The sequence below is a fragment of the Mya arenaria genome, chromosome 3 (assembly GCF_026914265.1).
Source record: "Mya arenaria isolate MELC-2E11 chromosome 3, ASM2691426v1".
NCBI classification, from domain to species: Eukaryota; Metazoa; Mollusca; class Bivalvia; order Myida; family Myidae; genus Mya; species Mya arenaria.
The window spans coordinates 51,810,198-51,833,837 of record NC_069124.1 but is presented as its reverse complement, the minus strand read 5'-3'; the positions used below and the strand labels follow the sequence as shown (position 1 = coordinate 51,833,837).

The 23,640-nt window shown below is 38.1% G+C and overlaps 2 protein-coding genes across 10 annotated transcripts in view; one reads left to right on the top strand and one right to left on the bottom strand.

The window, feature by feature from the left end:
• LOC128227459 (putative uncharacterized protein MYH16) overlaps positions 1-12,567 on the top strand; it is a 19,569-nt gene extending 7,002 nt beyond the window's left edge. The window contains exons 3-15 of one of the 5 annotated variants that reach the window (XM_052938021.1): positions 115-189; positions 542-748; positions 1,862-1,963; positions 2,962-3,060; positions 3,496-3,591; positions 4,497-4,604; positions 5,308-5,506; positions 5,651-5,806; positions 6,386-6,457; positions 7,991-8,044; positions 8,388-8,489; positions 10,282-10,358; positions 10,734-12,567. In XM_052938021.1, coding sequence (XP_052793981.1) covers positions 115-189; positions 542-748; positions 1,862-1,963; positions 2,962-3,060; positions 3,496-3,591; positions 4,497-4,604; positions 5,308-5,506; positions 5,651-5,806; positions 6,386-6,457; positions 7,991-8,044; positions 8,388-8,489; positions 10,282-10,358; positions 10,734-10,950 — 1,564 coding nt within the window. In that variant the 3' untranslated portion in view covers positions 10,951-12,567. The remainder of the gene's footprint in view (positions 1-114; positions 190-541; positions 749-1,861; positions 1,964-2,961; positions 3,061-3,495; positions 3,592-4,496; positions 4,605-5,307; positions 5,507-5,650; positions 5,807-6,385; positions 6,458-7,990; positions 8,045-8,387; positions 8,490-10,281; positions 10,359-10,733) is intronic. The other 4 variants (XM_052938024.1, XM_052938023.1, XM_052938022.1 and 1 more) reach the window with 4 other exon arrangements.
• LOC128227460 (glucose transporter type 1-like) lies at positions 12,548-23,640 on the bottom strand. Of its 5 annotated transcripts, none has more exons than XM_052938028.1 (13): positions 23,574-23,640; positions 21,889-22,111; positions 20,436-20,528; positions 19,975-20,135; positions 19,753-19,877; positions 19,401-19,571; positions 18,806-18,913; positions 16,315-16,403; positions 15,542-15,640; positions 15,176-15,388; positions 14,692-14,767; positions 14,173-14,300; positions 12,548-13,447 (listed from the first exon to the last, which is right to left on the bottom strand). In XM_052938028.1, the coding sequence occupies exons 2-13, from the start codon at positions 22,108-22,110 to the stop codon at positions 13,253-13,255; spliced, it is 1,680 nt and encodes a 559-aa protein (XP_052793988.1). In that variant the 5' UTR covers position 22,111; positions 23,574-23,640; the 3' UTR covers positions 12,548-13,252. The 5 variants fall into 5 exon arrangements, with proteins under 5 accessions (XP_052793988.1, XP_052793990.1, XP_052793987.1 ...); XM_052938030.1 differs by lacking the exon at positions 23,574-23,640 and adding an exon at positions 23,038-23,098; XM_052938027.1 differs by lacking the exon at positions 23,574-23,640 and adding an exon at positions 22,648-23,085.

The following is a 23,640-nucleotide window of genomic DNA, read 5'->3' as shown; positions in this document are numbered from 1 at the left end:
TCGTTTTACTTCTTAATAAGGTGTTGAATATTATAGAACATTAACTGCTAACCAATGACACCAAAGTATCATCTTCAAAGGAACATACACTCACACTAATAGTAAATTTTACAGATCGAAGGATATCAGAGAAGTCGAACGTAAAATGGGGGATCTTGACTTGCAAATTAACGTACAACACAAACCAAAGTAGGCATATCTTTTACGCAATAATTGCAATCTACGTATCTGCATAAGTGTGTCCATGGTCAAACCAATGCTTGCTTCTTACCCTTGCTTTCATCTATCTTATATTCAGCTTTTCTATTTTCCACCATTCGTTCTTTTTAAGAGTAAGCATTTTAGAACCATATTTACTCAAAGTGGCAGTGTTGTCCACAATTATTAAAACACGCTCATTTTGATTTAAAACGTACATGTGTTCATTATTGAATCACACAAACTTAAATGTGACACCCTTGTAACCACTTCTTACGAAGACTAGTTTTCCTTTTGATATTTTATATTGGCGCTAGTACAAGGTAGTCAATTCCATTTACAGAGGAGATAACGAAAGTGAGAAGAGTAAATTAGAAGAAAGACTTCGAAAAGCCGAACAAGAACTTGAAGCAGTGAAGAAAGTCAAAGATGCAAACAGAAAAGAAGCTAACGAATCACTTGAAAAACTCCGCCAAGAGTTGGAAGCTTTACACAAGACACTGGAAACAGCTAAGACAGAAAAACACAAAGCAGAAGAGGACAGAGACAGGTATGAATACATGAATAAGTAAATGTCAGACAGTCTACAAGATTTATACCATAAAGTCGATTGCAAACTTGAGACGTGTAGTTGAAGTAGCATTGAAGTGCTACTGGTTTATATAATATTGTGTTGTATAAGTATCTTCCATGGCCGAGAGTGTAAGATAAGTTCATTCCGACCGGAGCGTATGGTGTTTAGCGAAAACGAGGTTTACCGAGTTTCCGCAAAACACCCTGCGCGAGGGTCGGGATGAACCTATCGTACACGAGCGGCTATGGCAGATGCTTTTTCTCCCACCTCAGTGAAACAAAATTAAGTAAAAATGTATTTTTTTGCTGGAACTCTTTTGTGCTTAGTGAAAATAATTGCGTATGGATATGCGATAATTCGTGGTTGTCATGGATATGCGCGCAGTGATATTGCAACAAGACCTGATTCCCATGATGCTACAGACGGCAGTCTTCAACAAGGGAGGTAATTACATTATGTGATGACCATTAAAAAAGGAGTTCCATACGGGCATTTTATCTTCGCCCGTGGGCAAGATAAGAATTTCTAGCATGGTTAAATTATTGGATCTATTTATCTGAGGTGGGAGAATAGAAGTTTGCTGTATGTTTGTCAATTGTCTTACCATAATAAGATGAGTATATCATTTTTAAGTCAATGTCTGAACACTCGAGTCTATTGCAAACTAGAAGAGAGTAGATGAAGTAACATGGAAGTGTGACTTGTTTCAATAGAATCGTTTTAGAGGTAACCATGGATGTTTGTCAATTGTCTTAGCATAATTAGATGATAATGTCATTTTTATGTCAATGTCTGAACGATCGAGTCTATTGCAAACTAGAAGAGGGCGTTGAAGTTACATCAAAGTGCCCCTTGTTTCATTAAAATCTTGTTGAAGAAGTATTCTGAGTGTATGTCAATTGTCTAAGCATAATTAGATGATTATGTCATTTTTATGTCAATGTCTGAACGATCGAGTCTATTGCAAACTAGAACAGGGGAGTTGAAGTTATATCAAAGTGCCACTTGTTTCAATAAAATCTTGTTGAAGAAGTATTCTGAGTGTATGTCAAACGTCTTAGCATACCTCGATAATTATTTCACTTACAGATTGAAGAAGGACAAGGACTCTCTCGAACAGAAATTAAACTTCACGAGCAAGGAGCTAGAAATAGCCAGAAAGGAGAGTCACATTCCCCGGAGTCCGACAAGGTACTCGCCCGAGCCCGTTGTTATTGCATACAAGGGAGGGAGCTGGGACGGATTGTAGAGCATTTGGAAACGCCTGCAAAAATATTATTTTTCAATTAAAAAGTATTTGTGTTATACATGAACTATTGCAAATAAACTATATTTCATAAATGAAAAATGACTTATATGTGACACACTAAAACGTCATCACAAAAGATGACGAAGTAGTGTAGCACATGAAACTAACTGTTAAATAATGATGATAAATTATGTTTAGCGTGTTCTGATAAAAGATACAAACTATAATTCTTAAATGCAATATTGTATTGATGTACTCATTAGTATTACTAACAGCATTACTTGGTGTTTAAATAATATGCTTAACAGTATTTATCATGATTAAACTACTGCTATGTGGGCGTTGCATTTTATGATGGCAATACATGAATGTCAATAAAAATATAATTAAATATGTCACTTTAGTTTCCTGTAGGAAGAAATTTGCGCCATATGGTTGGATTCTTTTATGTGATGTGTTACATCGGGCAAATAAATAAAATCAAAAAAAAAAATAAGCAGGTCGCTAGATTAATTTCCTCTTATATAACAATTAATATATTTGAAACAAAGTATATCAGGCATTTTCTTCATCACAGCAATTTCAGACAAATGAATTGTTAAATGTACATAAATTTTTGTGCATTAATTTGACTGTACTATTTAAATATAAGTGTATATTCTGATATATCTTGACAATCTGCATAATGAAGATTTAAGCAAACACATGTAGTAATTAAGAAGACAGCGCATACCATGCAGTAATTATTTAAACTGACATATCATTCCGTTATTGGAAAAATTTCCCATTCACACAAAAAAGCAAACCAGTATTTACTAACGACTGTAACACGATACCCGGTTATTTATCGCAAAGTGAACTCAAACATGTTTATATTTTATTTCGATTTTATGAGCATATAACTTGATGAACGTTGATTGAAAACTTGGCTGGGTTTCAGGGCGCCATCTGACGAATGGAAGGCAAAAATAGAAAACGCGGAGACCGAACTGAACAAAGAACGACAACTTCGACAAGCAAAGGAGAGAGAAAACAGTCGGTATGTAGTTGTCTTCTCTTGTCCAATTGTTCTATCAATTACCTGAGTGTTATATTTTCTTTATATTGCTTAACATGCGTGTGAATTAAATTTTCACCAGTATCCGAAATTAGCAAAAACTTGAGGAAATAATAACGACCAAGATCTCAATGTTTTTAGATACAGGAACAATAAGAACTTAAAAGGGTGGTAATGTATTAAGCTAGAAGTCGATGTGCAATAAACCTTTATGATTACAAAAAGAAGGTTTAGGGGTGTTGATTACAGAAAAGAGCGTTTAGGGGTCACAATCGACACGCGGACATTATCATTCAATGTCCAAATAGTAAATCTGCCTTTACAATATACACAAGGTAAAAGAGTTAAATAATAGCAATTGGTTGTATTCTATCCAGATGCAAAAATTTGCAACCGAATTGTTGTACTGTGTTTCAGACTGATCAGCGACAAAGACCTTCTGAACCAGGAGAATGGGGCTCTTGTGAAGGAGATGGATGCACTTAAGCACCAGAAAGACGAGGAAGCAAACAGGCAAGATTTCCATGATATCTGTGGGACATTACCATGATATCTGTGGAAGATTGCCATGATATCTGTGGGACATTACCATGATATATGTGGTGCATTACCATGATATCTGTGGAAGATTGCCATGATATCTGTGGAAGATTGCCATGATATTTGTAGAAGATCACCATGATATCTGTGGAAGATCACCATGATATCTGTGGAAGATTGCCATGATATTTGTAGAAGATCACCATGATATCTGTGGAAGATCACCATGATATCTGTGGAAGATTGCCATGATATCTGTGGGACATTACCATGATATATGTGGTACATTACCATGATATCTGTGGAAGATTGCCATGATATCTGTGGAAGATCACCATGATATTTGTAGAAGATCACCATGATATCTGTGGAAGATCACCATGATATCTGTGGATGATTATCGCGATATTTGTGGAAGATTGCCACGATATATTTAGAAGATTACAACGATATATGTGGAAGATTGCTAAGATATCTGTGGAAGATTAATACGATATCTGTGGATATTTACCATGATATCTGTATATGATTACCACGATATCTGTGGAAAGTTATCTTGATAATTTTGGACGATTACCATGATATCTGTGAACGATTGCCTTGATAATTGTGGAAGAATTATGCGCCACAATGCCACCGAAAGCAAATGTTTGAGCTGGAACCTTTGAAATGCTGGCCATACAATGTCATCATTATATTCTGTATGATACATTGTCATATGGACATGACCATCGTACTTATAGGTCAGAGTGACATGTAAACATTTCTATTCTATATGTTAAACTGTCATATAGACATGGCCATTGTTCTGAAACGAAATATTAAGCATAAGCATTTCGAGCCACGTTTAAACATTGAATTTCATTTTGAACTTTTAGGCAGAAGGAAGGCTGCAGGAACGAGGTTAACAAAATACAGGAGCAGGTCGAGAACTATAAGGCCAAACTCGCTCGCGCGGAGGAGGAAAAGGACAAACTGCTCACGCGGTACGTATCATCATTGGGTCGAGACTGTGGATTCATTATGGGGTTTCTAAAAAAATAGTTAGCGGTTATCTGTTTGAAAAATGCATGCCATTATATTTCTTGCGCTTATTAACGATGCATATAAGATATATAGCAGCTTGCGAACTATTGTCCTGTCCAATAGTTGTTTTCTAGATCGACCGATGTTGTTGATAGGTATATATGAACGTCACCATCAATATCTAGCAATTGTTATGACCCCACTAATAGGTTTATAGCATATTTGCAATACTTTACAAACACAAATGTATTCTACTATGAAATTATATACCTGTTGTACTAATGTATATCCTTAAAACTAGCATATTTTAATATTATTTTTGTATTGGCAGTTTTGAACACTACTCCTCCTTACATTCGTGTGATTACGATTTTGTGGCCAATGATAAGTTTATGCTTGACCGATTCAAACATGTCTTCTTATTATTATCTAAACGAAAATAATCGGTAGGACTTTTTAGTGTGTACTCAACTGGTTGCTTTATCGTTTGACTGACCATTGATCACTTAACAGTTCAAAAATTTAAAACAAAATGTGTTTTCTTTCAATTATTGTTTCGAATGTTTCAATGGTAGCCTGCTTTAAGATGCCAACTATAAACATAGCGATGGATGCAATCACTTTCCAAACAGCTTCAATATTTCAATTTCCCCACTCGTTCAGCCTAAGCTCGGTGACTGCGGCGCGCGTGCTGGACGGAAATCCAAACATCGCTGACCTGAGCGATCCCCAACGGCCACAGAAGATCGGGGAGCAGCTGTCCCAGGTGTATGATGACCAGTGGACCGACGCCTCCGAGAATCTCGAGAAACTAGAAATGGAAGAGGAAAAGATCCTGAAGACTCTGTTAGATTTGCTTGTTGTAAGTAAAACGACCGCGGATCTAGTAAACTCTTTTATAAGCCTTTTAACAAGTATACAAAATGTTCCAGTAAGAGGAGGGAATTGGCTGCCACTCTTACTGTTTCTTAGCTGTGTCTAATAAATTTGATCGGTTCACCTACAGACGATATACAAGCATTGCCAGGAGGCGGCAGAAAACCAACAAGGCCGGATCGACGAGGATCTGTTCTTACCGCCCATGGAAGCACCTCCGAGCCCTGACACAAACGGCACGGACGGTTTGAGGAGTCCTACGGGCTCCAAACACTCCATGTCTAAGGTGAGCTTGTATGATGCTTGTGCTTTTTGTCCCTTTGTCAGTAAAGATTGCTGTATTTGCTTGTTTAAATGTTGGTTCAAATGTTCATATGTAAAATAATCTACATGCTGTATGTAGATTTAATACTTAACTGATGAAAAACAAGCATGCGCCGATGTACTTAATATGAAATTTCGAAAAATAGTTCAAGGCTTTATTGATGGATAAGTCTCATATTGCTGATAGTTACTTATTCTTTCTGTACGCTTATTTTCTCCCGAGTGTCTTTTGCTAAAGTTGGAGCTTTAATAAACTTGCTTGTCTATTTGGGTTTACATTCTAACATTTCTGTAGAAATGAAATGGATTAATCTTAATTACAATGATTTTAGTTTAACAACGAATATCTCCAAAGTAGATTTTTTTTTGTTTTATAGCAGATTTTAGCGCTTTACCTTTTTTAATCTTTTGACGCACATTTTGTATTTGTTCGTGTTAACTTGCATTTTCCGCAACTCCCACATTTCCAAACATTTCCTGAATATGTATACAAAATGACCACAGCCAGAAATTCACGAAGTACACCATTCCCTGTATTTAGATTCCAAGGTTTTCCTCCCATAAAAGTAGTAGACCCACCCTGCCGAACCTGTCCACGGAAAAGAAGAAAGTTGTAAGTTATGTTTGCTTTCCTATCACGATATTCCTTTGCTAGACACAATTATGTTTTGTCTGCATGTAAAACGGTCACGTGACTTGCAGGTTCTTGCAACTAGCATCCTTTTGGAGCATGGATTTACAATATTGTATTACTTATGTTAGTTGAAATTAGTTTGCAAAGTCACGTGGCAGTCTTTACACATAACCTTTTTTAATGGTTGCAAAATCAAATTACAATGATATACATTTTCAAACAAATCCCGGACATTGGGCCAATGTTCAGAACTTTTTTTAACGTTAACAACGTTGTTACCACCATCGTTGTTAACTATTAAAGATGAACGTTTTTTATGGTGCGATGATACGTTTAAATTAAACAACCCAAGCTACAGCTACACGGGTGTCATGAAACTTCTAGAGTAGTTAAGATTTGTAAATTAACAACGTTGGCGTTAACAACGCTTTAACTTTAACATAGTTCTGAACAATCGGCCCAATATCATTGCCAGCTTCGCCTTGTGTCTGCTTAAATTCTTTCTTTTATACTGGCTTACCAAGAGGCTTTAATTATTTCTTTAAACGCATGACCTCGCCTTTTAATAATTTTCTGTGAATAAATTCCTCTTTCATGTATACATGTACATATCGTTTCGTTTAAATACGAGCCATTCCGAGGTTTTAACACTCAAGTAACATACATGTTATACGTATAGTAATCGCCTTTGTTGGTGGTCTTCTATGGGGTGTTTGGTTAAAGCAGTTCTTTTACTATTTTAACCATAAATTGTCTAAAAGTAACATTTTCTGTCGTTTATGGGGAATGCATGATGACTTCACCATCAGAAGCAGGTTAGCTTTGTTGCGTATTAAACATGAGACATCGTCTGGTAATTGGATAAAACAGGATAAATATCCGCATGTTATATTTAGTTTGCACATTAAAACAAGAACGTTGATATTGGTGGTGTGTGTTTTTTCTTTACAAAAAAACAATTTTCCATTTTTACAAATGATTGCTATCGGTTCTTCATGTAAAGCAAATATTGAAGACAATGATATTGTGGAACTGCAATCGAAACACCTCGGCCATTATCCAACAGATATGACCCCGGAAATAATACGGGTTTTAAAAATAGTCCATCATGGCGGCGCCCATATGGAAAACGCGTTGTATGTGTTTTCAATCGTCAATGGATATATTTACTGTCCATAATTCATGGCGAAGAGTATCAATATTTTCTTCTCCAAAGCGTTATTAAAACACGAATCCAAATCCTTCATTTCAGTATATTGTTTACTTTATCGAATGGGTCTACTTAGCGTTATGTTTTTTGAGTTAGTCGCCGGCGGCCTCATCACATTTCGTATATCTTGATGCCTGTTTACGAGGTTTATCCCGAAGCTTGCCGGACACAGCCGAGTTGTTACGATTGTACCGATGGTGAAGTTTTCAGATTGGTTCTAGAATGTTAATAACAACATAATACTGTTCATAATGATCCTATACTTGTTATCTAACCTATATGTACCGAACCCCTGTGTACAGGAGAACGACTCGCCGGGCAGAGACAAGAGTAAGAAGGCCCATTCTGTGCCAAAGGTAGGGCTGCTGAATCTTTAATATCGTACTATTTACTACGTTATATTAATTTATACTTGACAGATTAACATACTTTAAAAAGTAAACATACTTGTTCTTTTTACTAACATGTTATAAACTTTTTGGTTTTTGCTAATACTTTCATGAAACAATTAGCATGTTGGTTAGGGTCTTTTTTGGAAGAAAGGTGTATGCGTCTGTTGGCTTTTTGAGTCTATAACATTTCTCAGCCACTTTCAAGAACAGATACATGGATACAAATGCTTTAATGTTTCACATATAATTTTTCAAATCAATTGATTAAATGCATAGCATGTCATTATGATTATCAATGTTTACTTAGTTGAAGGGTGAAAAGCTACCGGAAGTTCCAGTCGAAGTTCGCCAGGGTATTAAGGAGTACCGGAAGAAGGTCGCCAAGCAAGTGTGGCCTGTAATTGAAAAGGTTCGTCACAAAATATGTTAATATTCTAATATTTAGGTTTTACAATATTCCAAAGATGGCTTGACAGTCTCTAAGGTAAATAATAAACATTTTGAACTATTTAATTTGCAACTTCAGCCTTAATTCCAATACCAAGCTGTTGATTTCTGACGAGGAAAGATTTTGTAAGGTTTTCTGTTCGATGTCGCCTTGGTAGCAAGGCATGCATATAGGGATCATGTCGTCCGGGTGTTACATTTCAAAGTAAAACGATCTGAAATACTTTCGATCAATAGCAAAATCGCACTTTCAACTCCTGAGTTATGGCCGTTGCATTGTCATAGTTTGACCAAATATACCATAAGTTTTCAAATCTTTACTGCAATGGTTACATCAAGGGCATACTATCTCGACGAAGTTCAATCAACAGTCATATAACACTTTTCATTCTGATTTCAATAGTGAAACATAATGCTCTAGTTACATAAGTCGTTCCCATGATAAATAATTGTTAAATTATTCTCAAAAGGTGATCGCTCAAAGCAGATTACATATTCTAGTTTTAAACATACCAGCTTAAAAAACTGTTCGTTGTTCCACGCAAATTGTTCAACAAAACTGTCACTTATATGGTCATTACATAGTTTAGTCCTTGTTGAACGGGTATGAGGTTGTCTCATATCGAATGTCCATAACCGGTGCGTGTCCTTCCACACCCATATACCCAAATGTTTGAGGCGCTGCTGCTTCCTTCTATCTTGGAGAGTCGGTAGTTCTAGTTCCTTTAGTGTTTTTGTAACGCGGCCTTCTCGTCGAATTGAGTTGTTTGTATTGATACATCTTGCAGCTGATCAGTATAAATTAGGGATGGCAACGAGTAGTAGAATTGGTACTCGAGTACTCGGACAATTATTCGATAGTACTGTGACTTGGGTAACGCCTGCTTTCGCACTGCCTGGTGTTAACTGTTCATCCCGGTTGCTTATTCAAACTAGAAAATGTTCTTTAATATCAAGGCATTGGGGCATGTTAATAAATGTCCTGTCCGACACGATATCGATCGCATATTTGGATTCTAATATGATGGAATCAACCAATACTTGATTACTGCTACCAAATTAGATCATAAGTTGGGATTCGCAGGAGTAGTCGCCTTTGAAGGCATGGTTGGGATGGGGTTATGTTCAATCTGTTTCTCGAGGTTTGTGAAGACAAAGTAGTTTCGAAAAGTAAAACGGGGTAAGTGATGGTCGTCTTTTTTGAGGCTTGTGTATCGTAGGCATGTTTCCACTCATCTGGAAGTTTGCCGGCTTTGATCGGTGTTTTGAATTTTACAATTTGTTAGAGATCATTCAGCAACCTATTGCTGTGAACTTTTTCAAGGCAACTCGTCAGGTACGCAAGTTTTGTATACTATGGATAGAAGTAATTCCTTCTCTCTGTGATGAGAGATAACAAGTTCTGTAATATTATCAGGTTGTTATATTTGGAAAAGGGAAATAATCTTCTTCTTATTCTGGTGATAACGGACTGTAACGGTTTGATTCAGATGGCAGTTTTGTTAATTCTATCAGTTCTGTCTTGTCTGCATTGCCAAAACAATGGCGTAGTTGTTTTTTTCTCCGAGCCTTCATATATATAATAAAGTGTACGAGTATCCATTTTGACTTTCGCATCTTTTTCTTAACGTGTTGTTAATTATTATTGTGTTATTAAGTCTGTTTTACGATTTCCCATATTAATAAGTCAAGTGTAGCTTAATTGTCAAAAACAGCAGATACAATGAACAGATGCGCCTTTTTTCATATTTCAGGAAGTCCTGAACAAGTTACGGCGCTCTGATGAGTTCGGGGACAGAATTGTGGACGCATGTAAAACTTACATCACCAAGTAAGCAATGCTAAATTTGTCTTATGCTATGTTTTACATCTAGGAGTATAAGAAGTATTATAAGAAGTTAACATTACCAGTAGATAGCTAATTTAATGATTGAAACATAATGTATTACAAACGCAATCAGGAGAAGAAAAAGAAAAAAGTCAGGCGCGTAGCTGACTGTACGCACATACGCAGTTGCGTAATGAATTTTTGACATGTCGAAGCTTTTGTCATACCAAAAACCACGAATTTAAAATACCCCCTACTCACCCAACGACGTCGATCTGCGTAATCCCAAATTGGGCCTGGCTACGCGCCTGTAAGTTAAAATTATAACTACCAATTGGAATCATTTCAAACATTCAAAACCCTTTCATTTCGCTGAAGGTGTGTGGAGCTGTGTTGGTTGATGCGAATCCAAGATCCGCCCGTCACAATTCACTGGGCCGCCCCTGAAGATGGCGCCTTTAATTCCGACGTCTACCGAGCATACACCAAAACCGGAAATCGTGTTGAGTATGTCGTATGGCCGGCTGTTTACCTTCATAAGGGCGGACCCATCCTGATGAAAGGAGTCGCACAGGGAGCAAGCGAAAAGAATTGATCATGATGATTTTAATGATAAATTGACACTTTGCTGGTTGGTGTTCAACGTTTAAGGAGGGTATTTCACTGTCCTACATCGAGACACATACAGATATATGCAAGATGGATGATTGCCGTTTAAAGTGACACCCAAAATGATATATCCACAATATGGCTTTAAATCATATGTATATATATATATATATATATATTTAAGTTACTGGTAAACCCTTATCTATATATATAGCATTTGGTAACATGATGAATGTTTTGGAAGAAGTATAACAATTAAACAAAACATTTAATATGTTTTCTGTAACCATTTTTATGAAAGCAATCATATATATTCATATACAAGTAGCTCTTATTATTTGTTCAAATAATCTTGCCCGAATAAGTCTGTACGCATAAACTATGAGTGCCTTGTCTTATATCATTTGTGACTTTACTATAATGTGTCTCAATCATTTTGTTTAACTTGGTCTGATGTAAAATATTGTACCATTTTAGCGTTTTATCAGAAATGTCAAGCTAAATGCTATATGTCTCTTTATGCAACCAAACCCTTATGTGTATTTTGTGCAATATGTTTGTGAAACATGCACAAGTATTTTGACCTCATCCTTGATGTCCCGTCACTTCTTCGCTACCGAAGATGCGTATGTACCCATTCGGGGATGTGATTTGACAGCGGATTCAAGGATTAAAGTTTTTGTTTACTAATTCAAAAAAAGTTAATTGGTTGCTTCTGGTAGTTACTTTATATTGCGTCATTAATGATTCTCCAGCTTGCTTAATACATGAAATCAGGAGAGCCCACAAAAGAAAAGGGCAGTTTTGCTTCTACTGCAGGTTCCCTCGCCCCACTGGAGGCCTGAAGAGGTCCCTGAATCACATCCCTGCCACTATATGTTGCTGCTAAGATTGACATGTCCATACTATATAATGCCTGCTATAGTTATTGTATTGCTTTTTATGTGTACATGTTCTTTTCAATTCTTGTCTTATGCATTTATGTAAGGATCCCTGTGCACATTTCATTTAATGCTTTTCACATCTAATCAAGGTCTTAATCTATGTTTGTATAAAATATTCATGAAAAGATATTTTATTTCTCTACAGTTTGGACAGCTTGTGTTGTACACGTCAATATTTTATTTCAAAGTTCGCCTTTGATACAATAATATAATACACGGTATTGGAATACCTATATATTTCGTACATATATATATTCATTAAAAATGATTCATAGATAAATATATATCAACAAGACCAGTAACTCTGGCGGACCTAACAACAGCCTTGAAAGTTGTGCAGTTTGTTTTGTATTGGTTTTGAAACTAAACCGAACAACAAAAATGTTTTGTGATGCTTCAATATTTCATAAAAAAATATTTCAACAACATGTTATTCAATAAAATGACTGTACATGCATTTTCATATCTATAGTCTAAAGCATATTTTACATTCCAAAGTGTATTGTGATATGCTTTGCCTGCCATGCCGCAATGCACCATTTGTATTTTGTATGCTAGTATACTACTCTTGATATGCGAAAATACCAAGTTATTTAAACTTCGTTTAACAAATTGTATGGTAAACGATTATATAATGAAATAAATGATTATAAATACAAGTGATTGGTTTCAACAATTTATCTTTATGACGTTTTCTTGGCCCCTTATGTTAGACCATCTCGCCGATTTTTCGAAGTGTTTTTCTCTCCGGATACAGAGTTCTATTCTTAGCAACAACAGTTCCAATTCCAAATCAGTCCAATTATTCTTCTATTTTATTTTTATCTTTATCGCATAAGTAGTAGCGTAGTATAAAATTAATATTCATTTTTTTCATGAAACGAATTTTGCGCGTGTGACGATAAATATGACTAACAGGATAATACAAACGTGATAAGAGAACAGACATGGAAGTCACGAAAATCCAAACATTAGCGCATTTGGGTGAATACAAACATCAACACAATTCGGTGAATACAAAAACAAACGCACTTCGGTGAATATACAAAATCACGCATTTCCTTGAAAACGAAAAATTTCGCATTTCGGTGAATCAAAAATTTACGCATTTCGGTGAAAACAAAAATTTATGCATTTCGATGAATACAAAAATGTACGCATTTCGAAAAACGCAGCAGATGAGCACTGGATATTCAAGATACAGAATACACGTAAAACATATATGTATGAAAACATAGAAATGTAACAACACAATTAAAGGTACACACGAAAGAGTGAGGTGAGGGTAATCAGATCATTTTTATAAGTCATAAAAGCCAAAAATACTGTCTATAGATTGTGATATCACAGTCGATTCTTTTCATCTGCTGTGCTGACATGCTGTTCAAAGACAGCGTCTTGTCGTTTGTCCGTTCGCCAGTTTTGTGTTATTTCTTCTATGGTTTTATTTTTGGTTTCTGGGACGAATTTCAGTGTGAACAGGAAGAAAAGGCCAAGTAACACGGTGAACGGCAGGAACGAAAAATCCCCAAGGCCACTCTGAAAATGATAAACAAAATACGGTTACACTAAATCTAGAATAAATCATTTATATAATTAGAATCTATCAACTCGTTGACACTACATTTGTCATTCCTTAAGTCGACTTCGATTTCCCTTGCCTTATTGGTTTCTTTAATCTAGACTTTAGCAGCCATTTGTTTGGCCAATGCTTTTATATTTTGTCCACATGTAATCTTTAGGCTAGTTTGCACTTTGAAGTGATTTCAATGGCTAATACATTTTATTAATATTCGGATAAATATTGACCAATGAATGAACTTTTTGGCTAACTTGAACCAGTCCAAAGACCTAACTAGTTTTATACAATTGGCTGCTGTTGTGTGCTTGCTATTGAGAGCTTGTCTTGGTAATTTTATTTAACTTGCAGGCATAGAAGTAAACAATCTACATACTGGTCGTATAAGAGCTCTAGTCTATGTCCTGTTTTCCCCATTTTGTGACGTCACAAAATAAGGAGAAATAGGACAGCAGATGAATATAACATATAATGCACCATTTAGGACTAGAAATTGTTTAAAATTTCGTGGGGAGAACCCCACACTCCCTTCCAAAACTTTAAACAAAATGGATTACGGAGGCAGGGGCTCAAGTCAAAAGGTCACGCCCCTAAGTTATGCCCCCTCTAACGTTAAATCTTGGACTGCCCCTGGTAATGGAATGAACGTCATGATATGATTTGAATAAGATTGTTTTGTACGTACCTGCATGTACGGGAAAGAGTAACCGACGGTAAAGTTGGCGACCCAGTTAACGAGGACTGAGACGCTCATGGCGGCCGGCCGTGGACCTTGTGGGAAAAGCTCAGACACGATCAACCACGGGATAGAACCTGCGAATAGAGAAGAATATGTGTGTTACAAAACATGAAGTTTACGACCCAGTTATAAAGAGGACTGAGACGCTCATAGCGGCCGGCCGTGGAACATGCAAAAACAGCTCAGGCACGATCAACAACGGCACAAAACCTGAGGACAGGATATGGGATTACAGAATCTAAATTAGTTTTTGTATGGTTTAATAACAAAACTAAGCAATTCATGCATGTGGAAGTACGAGGTTCATTACAGAAACACTTCCGTAAACATTCGTGTCGTGGTTACAACAGGGTTCTAAGTTGAATGTCACACCAACCGAGTATATGTTTAAGATACTAATGTTCGCGATTAAGTACTTATGAGTGACCTCCCAATGCGTAAAGCGTCATTATACTATTTTCTTACCGGGTCCAATGGCGAAGAAGACGACATACAGGAGAGAGACCACGATGTTGCCCACCCTCAACCAGTCCGCAAGGTACTAGAAACAAACAGACCCACATTAGTGTTCAAAATTATAGTTTGTCCAATGGCATGGCAGTATTCTTCAAATTTGTCGTACAATTATTTTTGTAAATTAGCAGTCTGCAAAACTCCAGCCCATTTTTTTTGGTAAATGCTTACTACTAATAACATTTCAATGAACATGTCCACACACACACATATACATGTATACGACATATGTTTGCGGATTCTTCGCTTAATGAAAATGCGTAGTCACATCCAGGAGTGAATCTGAAATATTTTATAATGAGTGAATTTTTGCTCCGGCGTAAAACAATTTTAAAAACAAGTGACTTATCTAAAAGAAAAAGAAAGAGAGAGAAGAAATTCATTATGCGACCAAAGACGTCTATGAACCATATATAAATGTATGTATTCTACCTACCGTGAGTGAGAGACAGAGGGTGATGAGGACGCTGAAGATAAACATGCCTCCAAGCCCCAGGAGGTGGAGGGACCGCCGCCCCACCCGGTCCATAAGAGGCACTGTGATCAGGGTCATCAGGATCATTGTGGCGCCTACACCGGAAGTAGCGTGCGCCGACGTCGTCTCCGCCAGACCCGCTTGTTTGAAAAGGGTGAAGGAGTAGTAGAAAATCTGGAAAGAAAATTTGAGTATCTGCTTATCGGAACTGTAATACATTTACCATTATTCGTGGCTATTCTTTTTCACGATAATAAAACATTGTTTGAGTAAAAAGGCTATACATCTTACACGAAATATAACAGTATGTTTCCAAATCATACTTACGGCGTTTATTCCTGAAAACTGCTGAGAAAGTTGCATGACGATGCTGATTACCAAGGGCATGCGCAGTGAGCGTTTCCGGAACAAACCAAATATGCTCACCTGGAATGGAGTAAGATCTCATGTATCCAGATGTACTACATTTCAAGAAGATTGACATCTAGAATCAAAGTTCGCACTAGAATCAATGAAAATCGTAGGGGTTAAATTTCGAGTGTGTGTAAACGTTCGAAGGTACATGTCCATATATATGTATATAATTAATAATAAAACGTTTCTTTCAGAGATAATTAGAGGTGCATAACAACTTTAAGATAAAAGTTTCTTGTATAAATTAAGGCTGCGCCCTCACTGATTGAAAGTTTTGACAACTTTTTTTATTTGTTGTCTTGGAACGAGCAAATGTTAAACATGTGCAAACCAGTGATGAAAGTCTCATCGCAGATCCAAAATTCATGTTTTTAAAATGCATTTTCCTTAAACCGTTAGTAAAATATTAAATTTGGAATGGAAATATGAAAATCTGCGATCTGATATTTTGTCAGCAGTCTTTAATCACTGGTTTGCAGGCATTTTCGCCAAAAATGGTTAATTCTAAGACAAAAAGTAAAAAAGTTGTTTACTTAGGTTAGGGTGCAGGTTTAATTTTTACAGTAAGCTTTTATCATAGTGCAGCTTTAAGAGCACGACACATTGTTATTTCATAGTATACGTAAAACATGAAATGGATATAAGCCTATCATAGCGATTTGTGGGAATGGCCAAACGGTTGCTACCTTGTCCTCTTTGGTACCTGCGGCGCACTCTGACTTCATCTCTTCAATTTCACTCGATACGTCGGGTATACCTCGTAACGACTGCAAAGCTGAAATGCATATTGTATATGTTATGAAAGAATGCATGATATGCGCTACATTGTTCTCGAGCGCACCTCTGCTGCACTCTGAATCTTCTCCACCACCTCTGGCGTTCCTCGCTACGCATCGCTGTTCTCGGGCGCACCTCTGCCGCACTCTGAATCTTCTCCACCTCCCCTGGCGTACCTCGCTTCGCATCGCTGTTCTTCTCGGACGCACCTCTGCCGCACTCTGAATCTTCTCCACCTCCTCTTGCGTTCCTCGCTACGCTTCGCTGTTCTCGGGCGCACCTATGCCGCACTCTGAATCTTCTCCACCTCCTCTGGCGTTCCTCGCTACGCATCGCTGTTCTCGGGCGCACCTCTGCCGCACTCTGAATCTTCTCCACCTCCTCTGGCGTTCCTCACTACGCATCGCTGTTCTCAGGCACCTCTGCCGCACTCTGAATCTTCTAACCTCCTCTGGCGTACCTCGCTACGCATCGCTGTTCTCGGGCGCACCTCTGCCGCACTCTGAATCTTCTCCACCTCCTCTGGCGTTCCTCGCTACGCATCGCTGTTCTCGGGCGCACCTCTGCCGCACTCTGAATCTTCTAACCTCCTCTGGCGTACCTAGCCATGCATCGCTGTTCTCGGGCGCACCTCTGCCGCACTCTGAATCTTCTCCACCTCCTCTGGCGTACCTAGCCACGCATCGCTGTTTTCGGGCGCACCTCTGCTGCTCTCTGAATCTTCTCCACCTCCTCTGGCGTACCTAGCCACGCATCGCTGTTCTCGGGCGCACCTCTGCCGCACTCTGAATCTTCTCCACCACCTCCGGCGTTCCTCGCTACGCATCCGAGGCAGAGTTATGATATCGGTAGTACCTAAGCTTGGTTTTAAAAAAGGCTGGGTATTGCAGAAAAAAGAGGGACAGAAGATCATTGTTTCGGGCTGTGAGGACCTTTAGTATTATAAATTTTACAGGAAAGTGTTAGAAACGGGTTTAATTGAAGTAGTTTTAGGTTTCAACTTCCATATATATATATATATCAAGTTTCTACGTATTTATTATCGTGTATACCTTCTAAACATAACAAAAGAAATAGTTGATTAATTAATGCATTCAAGTCTATGAAGGTATAAGGGTGCAATGCTGATTTCCATAAAGGCAGAAGGGAGCTACCAAAAAGGGCAAGGTGCAGCAACAACCCCCTATTACTATTTAGTTAAAACTCTATAAAAGATCAGATAGGATGGAATCTCAATACAAAGTAAAACATTAAAGGTCTTTTCTGAGTATGGTAATTACCATTTATATGCACGATGAGCGCTTATTTGTGTTACCAAAATCAGCAATGTTACCTAGCCCACCTATGTCCCAGGAGCGGGTCCAAGATTTGGCGTGTGAGAGAGCGAGGGGGGGGGGCGTAACTTAGGCGTGTAACCTCTTGACCTGCGCCCCTCCCTTAAAACCGAAATTTATGTTGTTTAAAATGTTGGCTAAGGGTTTCGGGGTACTCCCCCCTAGAATATTTTAACAATTTCTATTCCGAAAGCGTGCTTTATGGGCGTTATTAAGTTCTCGCTTTTCTTATATTGAAATAAATAGTAAACTTAAACGATTTAAAAAAAAAATGGGGGGGGGGGTAGGGGCGGCGGTTGCATCCCATTCCCCTGGACCCGCTAGTGCATCCTATACTAGTATCCAAATCAACCGTCTTACATAGCCGCTCACACACAATGACCTTGAAGAGTGTATTTATTTACTTGTAAGGCCATGCCCAGTAAAAGATTGTACGTGTCCCAAATTGTTCTTCAACACTATAGTTAATCTTCAATCTATGATAAAGTTGACGAACTCATGTTTTTTACTGTCAACAATGAACTCATTTCAACTTCCATGGACAGTGTGCGGGGTATCATGGTATCACGTATACATCTCATGAATACCTAAGAAGACACTTGTCAATATAGAATTAACCGTGTTACGAAAACAAAACATCAATAGTGGGTCGCCTATCAGTAAACTGTTAGATGTTCAGATGACATTCGTATTATAGTCTATTAGCACTGGTTTGGCCTAATTAGCCTCATTCATGAATTTCATTGATGCGCGTGTGGTTTATTCATGATATTTTATATAACTCACCGTGTTATGAAAACAGAGTACCATCAGTGGGCCTGTTATCAGCAGAGACGACATTTGTTTTAGCAGTGGCTCTTACCTAATAAGCCTAATTTAGATTTGGCTGATGCATTTGTGGTTTATTCATGATAGTTTGGGACTTTAAGGCTTTTTTGAGATCTAATGAGAACTTAAAAGGCTAGGAGGCCGTGCAAAAATGTGCCTAAATCGGGAATCGAACTCCGGACGAACACCAATACCAAAGGCGTTCCCATCACGCTAAGTTGACGGCAAAGTAACGTACCCTTCCTGGCCTGGTGTTCCCTGCCCTTGGTAATGAGGAGGAACCGCGGGCTCTCTGGACACAGCGGCATTGACAACAGCTGTAGGATGCACGGGCTCACACCAAGACCTGCAATTTGACAACAGGGTGTGAATTCAATCTGGGTGGAAATTTAAAAGTGTTTTGAACTGATAGTTTTAAGGTATCCGTCCAACTTCTATGTGATTTCTGGTTGCCTGGCGACCCAATATCATTTGGTCATAATTTGAAAAGAGTTTTGTTTGCAGAAAAAAATGTGATAAAAAAATACCGAAAATAATATAAAAGCCTTAAACGATTGCGAAATTGGTGATTTTAGGTCAAATTTCAGTTGACATTAGTTGCTATTGAGTAAAAAATTAAACGTAACTATGGATGAAAGTATCAGAAACCTAGCTTATTTATTAAACCGATACGTTAACATACAGACGTCAGTCTGGTCAGAAAACTGCAACCAGCTTGGTGATAGGTAGTAAATGAAGTGTTCGATAACCTAACAGCCTTAATCGATATCCACTCCCACCCCCTCCTGAGAAAATAAACCCAAAGAGGACCTCATAAAGAGAACATCATTTACCTAGGAGCAGGTTCCAGTAGTGTTTGTTTCCGAGTATCTCCGGAAAGCCTAGAATCTGTGAGGCGAGGAGGCCGGTGACGGTTCCCAGCTGGTGGAGCACCCCAAGGGCGCCGCGTGTACTGGGCGTCGAGATCTCCGACAGGTACATGGGTGTTAACCCCGTGAAGAGGCCTGCATGATATAAGTAAACAAGCGTATTTAGAAGTCACAAATTTACATTTTAGATCATGACCATGTCCCTTACCTAATTGATCGCAACCATTTATGTAAGTTTGGCCGTATATAGGCGTCGTACCTGTATTCATTTACACTATTTCACGACTGGATGGGTAAAACAAGAACAGCACCTTACCACAGCATATGCCGACGAGGAGCCTGCCGACGATAACCATCTCGTAAGACATGGCGGTCCGACTCAGGTACATCATTACGCACGCAGCAATCCCGATAATGTTGTTAAGGATCATACCAAACTTCCTAGAGAGAAAACATGGACAATGGTTTTATTGAGAGACTGTGCAATTGCGTGTTTAAATTCAATTCCTCTCTGATAATGCCTAGCATTATGTCTTACCTGCCAAAGAAGTCTGCCCACCATCCAGCAGCTAGTCCTCCAACGACGCCGCCGACGGCGAATATGGACACAATTAGGGCGTACAGTGACGTTATAGTGACGTCCTTCATGGCACTTCCGGTTCTGTTGTAGTGCGTCATGTTCAGGAAGGATTTGATTTGCTGAATGTATAAGGAAGTGGATAAACTCAGGCTTTTAGAGGCTGTGTTATTACCAGAGTACAATAAAAATGTGGATGTATCTGCTAGCTGATTTAATTATGATAAAAAATACAGTGTTTAATGTCAAATATTTACGTATGAAAATGTCTGCAAACATTCAAATAAGACCGAGGACATTCGTTCAAATAGGTTTACATTTAGTATATATCCCGCAACAAATATAACACAATTTGTACCGAAAAATACGGCATGCAAAAAACAATCCATTTGTATGCAATATTATTTGTAATGCTGTATTACCGTTTCGGGCGCGTTGATGACGCCAGTGTTGTAGCCGAACTGGAAGGATCCCATGATGGCGGAAAGCACGGCCACGCATAGCTGCAGCGTCACCTGGTGGCAAATATAGACGCCATAGTATGGCAATAATAACACTAGCGGTCAGTAGCGGATTCAGAGTGATGGAGGGGCTAACATTATATGGGAACTGGCCGCCCCAAACCCCTACCTGATGACGAATCATGGAGCCGCCCCTGATCGTTAACACTGTCAAGTATTACATCAAAAGCCACAAGCGCTCGTATAATGTTTTAACATACCACTCCATCATTGCACGTATCTCAGAAATAAGAATAAAATTGTCATTGACGACAATAATAACGTTATAGGTCATGCTATGTGGGACATATTTAGATAAATAATAGTTAAATATTATTAAATTAAATATGCATATTGTTGTTGTCCATTATTTAACGTTGTTTAATGTTCAAAGTTCATTCAAAAGTCATAATAGAAACATGTTTGTTCTATTTACTATTTGAATACAATATATAAGAACAGTTCAGATCTCCGATAAGCTGTTAAATTAAAATTGCTTGTTCGTCATCGTTGTGACCATAGTCCAGGTCACAGGAGGTTGCGACAACGACCGCAAATCACGGGTCATATGTATAAAGGGGCACAGTTTAGGTTTTATACATAACTAAACAAAAACATTTCAATTCTAATTTCTAATGCATTGTTATGTTTAACTTATTTGACTTTAGTTACCAAACAAAACACGCACAAAAAACATATGATTCAAGTACAGATAAAAATCAGCGCTTATAAATGCTGTCAGCCTACCGCCGACCTTTGTGCGACAACTTCCAATCTGTGGCAGGTTTACCAAAGCCTAGGTGGACTCGCCATGCCATCATTGGAGACCAATATTTTGGTGTGACTGCAACCCACGATTGGAAATAAAGTCGCAGGCGATTGGGAACGATCATGAAATCATCCAAGTCGCAGACAATTTTAAGCAAGCATAGGTAATAGGTGATATTTACTGATCATTCACCATGATGCGTTATAATACATGGTATGATAACCTGGGTAGATCCAGGAATTGACGTAAGAGGGGGCGTTACTTAGGGGCACAACATTTTGTATTCGCACCTACCACAGAACCGAAAATAAAATAGTTTAAGGTGTCGGTAGGGTGGTTTCGAGGGTACTCCCCTTTCAAATTTTAAAAGTTTAACGTCTGAAATGGTGCATTTGAGAGTATTTAAATATTTGTTTTACTTATTAAAGAGGGCGTGCCCCCCCCCCCCCCTGCATCCGCTTGTGGTTAAAGAGCTAAAGACTAGGTAAGTTATCATTATATTGACGCCTAAAACGACAAAACAAAGGCTATGTCAATATATGTCCAGAGCAATTCGGGGCAAAAAGACGAGCTAAATATGATACGTCAGAAGCACGTGTCCCTTACCGATTTTGGTGGCTGTGACGTTACGCCTTTCTCGCCGTCGGCGTATGGATAAGGTTGAGATAGTTTTCCATTACCAGCCTTAAGGTCCCCGTCAATGGCCAGGTAGGTCGTGGCGCCATTGCCGTCCACCTGTATTGCTGTTTTCTCGCTGTTGTCGAGGTGACCGTTAACTGTATTGTCATTGTTTTGGAGATGACCATTGGATTGCTGCTCCTCCGACATGCTGTCCAAATAAATGTAAGCTTTATGGAAACACTGGAGTACCAATAATATACAACACACAGTATACTTTACCGCAACTCTTGCATCAGATCTTCCGAGTATAGAAGAGTAGAATGTCGTCTATAAAAATACACTCACTAAAATGACCTGAAATGTTTATTAATTATGCTGTGAACAAACAATAGTCCAAACAGCTTCCTGCTTTTCTGAATGTCTCTGTTGAACAGTTTATTCCCGCCTGTCACTCCGGTAGCAACAGGTACCAGTACCGGTCAGAGTGGTGATTTTTAGAGATATAATAATATATTATCCAACACTTCTGACTGACACTGCCACCTATGGGGTAGCATATGTTTGCTAAACTTGTCCAGCGGCGTCACATGTGCCAGTACCGTGACACCAGGCAATTTGTCATGTGACCTCACTGGCTATCAAACTCTCCCCTAGCATGGTCATTTACTAAACAATGGCGTGGGGAAATAATACATGACCTCGACCTCTTTACCCCCTGTATTTGCGCAAGATACGAATAATTACCATATCTTGTCAATTATTTTTGACGACTTAAATTAAAATACGACCTGCGCCTGTTTTTCTCCTCAACCCCAGCAACATCATATTAGTGTAACCTAATTTACTAATATAGCAATGTACATGCATTGCTCAAATAAGTTATTTTCAGTGCGTTAACGCATTAAAAATGGCGCGTACATTTTATAGCCGTAGGCAAATAATTGTACAAAGCACGCGCGTCTTTAAACCAAAGATAATATTAAAGGCCTAAATTACGATGAAGCACCAACTGAAGAGGTTAAAATTGAATATGTGTTTGCATTCTTATCTAAAACACTTGAAATCAAAGTGATTCCGATAATCCAAACAAATAAAAGTTAATCTATGTCAAATAAATCCAATAAGTATTTAAACATTTATCAGCTGTATTGCATCCACATTCATAAATTCACAGATGAATAATACAATTATACTGTATGCAGTTCAAATCATCACACTATAATAATACTGGCATGTGTTACCGCGAGTGTATACAAAATGTTACTTAATTACATGAGCATTTGAATACGTATGTTTTCTGTTCTTGTCGTTCATTTTTCTAACGTTCGCGTGCATATATTTATGTGCAAGAAAATGGCGCCGTGCGTTTACTCGTGCGACAGCAACAAAACTGATGAAAAATATTTTTATTTAAAATTAGTAGTCTGTTGTTTGTTTTAATACATTTCTTCGGGAGAACCCTTTTCACAAAATTGCGATTATGTAAATTTGGAATTAATGCAAAAGATAGGTATGATAACCGCCATAACGCTATGGGCTATAAGATAGAACGCATTTGTTCTAAGCAATTATATAAACTCATTCGGTTGAGCATTTAAAAACCAACGTACATCTCAGTGTCTTACTGTTGCCCCGTTGCTAAAGCATACCCTTAATATAAGATATCTTACTTTGCCGTCCGTTGCTGCACGTCCCTTCTTTATGAAAATATCCAAGAATGAATATTCCTGAGTGCTA